This window comes from Galeopterus variegatus, unplaced genomic scaffold, assembly GCF_000696425.1.
Source record: "Galeopterus variegatus unplaced genomic scaffold, G_variegatus-3.0.2 Scaffold6432, whole genome shotgun sequence".
NCBI classification, from domain to species: domain Eukaryota; kingdom Metazoa; phylum Chordata; class Mammalia; order Dermoptera; family Cynocephalidae; genus Galeopterus; species Galeopterus variegatus.
The window spans coordinates 36,754-42,950 of NW_007732543.1; the positions used below are offsets into that span (position 1 = coordinate 36,754).

Consider the following 6,197-nt stretch of genomic DNA (forward strand, 5'->3'; position numbering starts at 1 on the left):
GTCAGAATTAAAGACTTAACTTTTTCCTCTCCTGTTTACATAAAAAGCTGGTTTGTTTGAAAAAAGGATCAATCCAGCCTGCCAATAAAGTGGCATTTAGGAACTGTAATGGTAGTTGATGCCCACAATGACCACCTGTGGGGAGGTAAAAAAAAACCAAAAAAACAAAAAAAACAAAAACGCTGAAGGGCTTTTGTGATTGGTAAAAATAATAATAATAATAATAATAATTTGTTTGGTCAAGTTTACTTAACCAGACCTCCTTAATACCCAAAAAAACAAAAAAAACAAAAACGCTGAAGGGCTTTTGTGATTGGTAAAAATAATAATAATAATAATAATAATAATTTGTTTGGTCAAGTTTACTTAACCAGACCTCCTTAATACTAATAATGCTGCAAAGCATTTGGCAAGCACTAGGACACAATGCTAAAAGTGTTGGAAAGGTAGACTTCCTGCAACATTTTCATGGACTAGTAAGTTTTTCTTTTTTGGTAGTAGCTTTCGAGACTATTACTTTCCTATAAGGCCAGGGTGCCCTGAGTACTAGCATGCCTGACATGTTTGTGGTTGTCCTTTCCTTCATAACACTTCTCACAATCCATAATTTGTTTCTTATCGGTTTCCCCCAAGAGGGCAGGAACCTTGTCTATTCTGTTCATTGCCATACACTCAGTACTTAATAATGTCTGGCACATGTAAGTGTTCAATAAATATCAGTTGGTTGACTGAACCAATAAATGTAGTCGAACTAGGGTGAAAAAAGGAAAAAAAAAAAAATCCTCACCAAAAAAGATTGATGAAAGGGAAGAAAAATAAGCAACAGTTCCATCAATTGGGGTAGACTTGATGACAAAAAAACTGTCATCATTCAACAACTGATGATATTTGTTTGGAGATTCAAAATACCTGGAAGATTTCAACTGAAAGTTAACATAAAACAGTGTTCTCTGTAAGATGCATTTACAAATAAGTTAATGAAAACTTTACTATACCAATATGTAATAAAACTTTATGGTTTTGTTTGTTTCAAGATGGAGAAGATTCTGAATATACCAGGTGAATGTCTAGAGTCCCATAGAGGGAGTGTAACACACTAAGGACCTTTTCTTGAATGGCATCAACTTGCTCAGGAGGACAGTAATCATCCATACTTGACCTGGAACCAAGAAGAGAAAAAGAAAAAAGAAAAATATTCATAATTTGGATAAAATCATACTGTGCAGTGAGGAAAAGGCTGCATGTGTTCATTTCGATGTAAAACAGGAATGAAAGTGTGCTGAATTTTGGAATTCAGTTGAAAGCTACTAAATGTTTATAGTCAAGTACTTTACATGTTACGTTCTTTAATATTCTCAGCAACTTTGTAACATATGTACAATTACCATCCTTTTCATAAAGGAATCTGAAACAAAGAGAGATGAACCTGTACAAGGTCACATAGCTAGTAAGTGCTGATGACAGGTTCAAAACCATGAGGCATGAACCTCAGTGCTTAATTGCTAGAACATGTTTCCCTTGAGAGAGATGTTGCTTGGGAATATAGGGGCTTATTATCTCAGCGACTGGGTATCTTTCTTATTCTTTTATTATGTGTGTGCTAGGGCTAGAAATGCCTAGGGTAGAGGTTTTGCAACTGATAAAAGGGTTCTACTTCCAACAACAATTTGTTAACTACATAAATGTAAAGGATCCATGGTTTGATCCAAAATGAAATGTGTGGATGTGCTGGTGTGATGGTGTTGGTATTAGTTTCCTAGGCGGAGTGGAGTGGTGGTGTGGGGCAGGAAACAGCATTCTGAGAGTCTTTCTAGAACTCACTAAGGACAACTTTAGTTGTACTGGGCAGCTACAACATTACTGCCAATTACGGTGGGATTTAAGATGTGAACTGATTTGAGCAGTGTCTCTTGGTTCTGAACTGGAGTGAGAAAAACCATTTAGATGACAGAGAGGAGTGCCATAGAAATCTTTATAGAAGAAATTGGAATTATATAGTTATGTAGCCTATTTCTTAGTATAAGAACTTTACACCTAAAGAAATAATCTAAAGACCTGTGATAAACTCATTCCTTTCTATGGTGACAAGGTTATTTTTAAGGCTTGATGTAAAAATTTAAGACACAATAAATGATATAAAGCAATTTTAAGTTATTAAATACTAACACATACATACGGATAAAGACCTACTTTAAAGTACCATATGTAAGAGCTTAATTTATGAGCCTTAACGAGAGGTACTTCAATCCTTTCAAAAAGATTTTTGACTTCTTTTAAAGAGGTTGTTTAATGATTTGAAAAATCATGTCATTATGGTATTTGGCCAATACAACACATGGGTATCTCTCTGCATTTGTAACTGCTACATTTAGTGACTCTTAGTAAAGATGCAAGTCTAGTAAGGCATTTTAATACAATATTATTTTGTCATCAATTACTTTCACTTCCCACAGATCTGGCCAGTTAGTTGGTTTCAGCATGATGTTGGTAACATCAATTCCAAGGGTTCAGATCCCCGTACTGGCCAAAACATAAAAAACAATTACTTTAATTTCCCCCTATGTTATAGTGATATTTTGTGCACGTACATACATACACACAAATTATGTGCATAGGTAGGCTATATTACCTATATATTATGTATATCATATATTTAAATTATGTGTGTAGGTAGGTTATATTATCTATAAATTTTCTTTCAGGGTGGTAAAAGGATGTTACAAAATATCGCTCATAAAATATTATATAAATACTCTTTTATTAGCCTGAGTATTTAAAGTACTTACTTTAGAATCTCATACTTCCATATAAAACCAGTGCAAAGATTAACATAGGAAAGAAAGTTTTATTAAATTGTTGTTAACTATTCAGCAATTATGTCCAAATTTAAAACATGATGGCAGCTAAATATTCACTTGTAAGACAAAGAAATGAGAATTTTTGTGTTTACCTGAGTATAAAATTCAAAGACAAGATAGTAATAACTGTACATTGTTTGCCTACCATTACTAATAGGAAAGAGAAAATACAACCTCTGAATTTTGAGCTAAGTGGGTAAAAATATTGGTAATATTACTGTATTAGTAAGCATTAGATTCACCTACAGAGACTATATTAGTTTCCTAACTGCTGCTGTAAAAAAATATCACAAACTTACTGGCCTAAAGCAACACTAATTCATTATCTTAGTTTTGGAGGACAGAAATCCTAAAACAAAGGTGCTGGCAGGGCTGCATTCCTTCTGGGACCTAGGGGAGAATCTGTTCCTTTGCCTTTTCTGGATTCTAGAGGCTGCCTGCATTCCTTCGCCTGTGGCCCCATCATCCATCCTTGAAGACAGCATGGTAGCATCTTCCAAGCTCTCTTTCTCTGATTCTGACCCTCTGGCCTCCCTGTTTTAAGGACCCTTATGATTAACACTGGGCCACTTGGATAATCCAGGATAATGTCCTCATCTCGAAATTCACTCTGCAAATAATCACTCTGCAAAGTCTCTTTTGCCATATAAGCTAACATATTCACATGTTCCAGAGATGAGGTGGACATCTCTGGTGGCCCATTATTCAGCCTCCCACACTTACCTTGCGATTGTCACAAGAGTAGGTTTTGGTAAATTTTTTAGTAAATAATACACAGACTGAATAAGATACTCTATTTCTTGTTCTGTGCTGATATGGTGAGGAAGTTCTGAATAATCACAGGTTAGACCAGCCTGGTGAACCTGAAAATAGACCATTAAAAAATACACTGTAAGACTTTCTTGTTTTTAAAAGACTCTAATCACTAATGGCCTTGTTGACAAATCTTTTAATTTTTTAATATTTTTATGCATTGAGATTTTTTTCCTCCTTAACAATTTCTATGTCATAGAAGTTATCTGGTCTCTGAAGTGTTGGTAGAACTGGGCTGCACACCTGTCTGGGCCTGATGCCTTTATAGGAATAATTCTTCACTTTTTAAATTCATTTTATGATTACTGATTTACTTAGTTTCTCTGTCTTTACTTGAGTGAATTTTGATAATTCACACTTCTTAGCAAATTATTTACTTCACTCAGATTCTAAAAAGTTGAAATAAAACTGTACATGATATTCTCACCCCATTTTTTCTTTTAACACATTATTTTATTTACTTTTTAAATACATGCACCTAGTACAACATTCAAAGCTCTGAGATGATCCAAGAGAAAATCTTTGTTCTACCTTACTTAACTACTGTTTATTTTCTTATGTATCCTTTATGCATAACTACTGGTATCTGTATATGTATTTTATTTATTTACTCTTTATTGAATCGTAATTGATTATACATATTTTTGGGATTCAATGCTGACATGTTGATCAAATCAATATTACTGGTATGTATATTGTTACAAATTGTACTTATTCTTTATGCTCCTTGTCCATCTCTACCTATCTGCCTCTCTTCCCCTTCCCACCACTGATAACCCTAGATTTCTTCTCTTTCTCTGAAAGAGTAATGGTTACTCTGTTGATTTGTTGCGTAGATGATCTGTCCAATGCTGAGAGGTGTATTCAGGTCCCCCAATATTATCACAGAGCAGATGCTTCTTCTGTCACTCTGGAATGGGCTTTGTGGAGAGAGACATCTTTTATTTGGTCTCTGCTGCTGATTCTCCTGTGTCAATGCACTCCAGGGGCTGGTGGACCATCTGCGTGGTAGTTGTAATGTCTAGCCACTTTTGCAGCAGCTGTGGTTACTGTGGTGTGCCACCCACATGGAGGTGATGTTTTTGGCATGCTCCTTGGTGCTGGTGGTATGTCTGGTTGTGGGTGGGGGTCTGGTCCCAGGCTCGGTGCCCTGGGCCCCAGGGCGGGCCCCAAGGTGCTAGCAGTGTGCCTGGCCCGGAACTAATTTTTTGTCCTTTGCTTACTTCTAAAACAGGAGAACTTCCTGTGGGAACCAGTATTTGAGCTGTGGTGTTGAGCTAAATTGCTGCTTTGCTGCTGTTTCCCTAGAGAAGGATATTGTGCAGCTCAGGGATTAATGGTTGACCATATAGGTACTTCCAGCTCTCCAGAGACCTGGGGCACCTGGGTTATGTAGAAACTCTGATCTGGGTCTGAGTTTTTTTATCAAACTGTACCCCATGCAATTCTGCATTCGCAACCAGTCTCCTCTCAGTGGCCCTGCGCTGACTGGGGGCAGATCGGCTGTCCTTGCTGTGTCTTAGTGTTCTTCCGATGGGCTCATCTCCCCCACTGCCCATGCTCCAAACACTTCCCACGGGATGGGTGTGTGCTGGTCCCTTGTGATGACTCACCAGCCTCTAAATGCCTCTCCTTTTCCAGCTGTTCTGGCTCCTTGCTCCTGTGTGGTTCCATGGGAACCCTATTAGTGAACCCCTTCTCCCCTGCCACCTCCAAGCAACTACATCTGAAAGGCACAGCTGCAGTTTCTGCTGGCTCCTGCTCCATGCACTCAGCAGCTCCAGCCTTAAAGCAGCCGTGGCCTGAAACACTCCGAGCAGTTTTTTCTTTCTCTCATTGTGGTTTCTCCTGCCTTCATGAACTCTGTAGGTCTCTCCTCCTCTTCCCCTGAGCTCCAGAGGCCCCAGCTTGGCTGTTGTTACATATTTATAGTTGTAAATTGGTTAATTTGTGGGAGAGAGTGACTCTGGGGACCGTCTATTCCAACATCTTGCTAACCCATCTGTACATGTATTTTTTTTTTTTCCTTTTTTGTCTTTTTTACTGACCGGTAACGGGATTGCAACCCTCGGTGTCGCGCCCGTACCGGGGACCGGCAACGGGATCACACCCCTCGGTGTTGCGCCCGCCCCGCGCTCAACCAGTGAGCGGGAACCGGTCTCCACATGGGATCCGAACCTCAGCGGGAGCGCCTCCGTGCTCCCAAGCAGCGCACTCTCCAGTGCGCCACCGGGCTGGCCCTGTACATGTATTTTAAACGTAAATCAATGGTGTTCCAGTCTTAGCACTAATCTCAATATACCTAAAAGCTAGAACTGGCTAACAGTCTATCATTCTGCAACCTCAGCTTTAAAGTTTTGAAAACTGGAACTCAAATGTTAAAGTTTTCCTAGAATACATAAGTGCAAGGCATGAAAGAACATGCTAATCTTCTATTTTATTGTTAGTTTTGAATGCACACGAAAGATTTAATGGGCTATGATCAGTCAACACAGTAAAATGACAGATTCTGCATGCTCTTTTTTA

General features: G+C 38.5%; 1 protein-coding gene across 1 annotated transcript in view; it reads right to left on the reverse strand.

Annotated features, from left to right (window-relative positions):
* Nucleotides 1–622: 622 nt before the first annotated feature.
* LOC103606279 (chromosome unknown open reading frame, human C5orf22) overlaps nucleotides 623–6,197 on the reverse strand; it is a 16,675-nt gene continuing 11,100 nt past the window's right edge. Inside the window, exons 8-9 of the mRNA XM_008590888.1 lie at nucleotides 3,582–3,721; nucleotides 623–1,159 (exon numbers count right to left, since the gene is read on the reverse strand). Of these exons, the coding sequence (XP_008589110.1) occupies nucleotides 1,030–1,159; nucleotides 3,582–3,721 (270 nt within the window). The 3' untranslated portion in view covers nucleotides 623–1,029. The remainder of the gene's footprint in view (nucleotides 1,160–3,581; nucleotides 3,722–6,197) is intronic.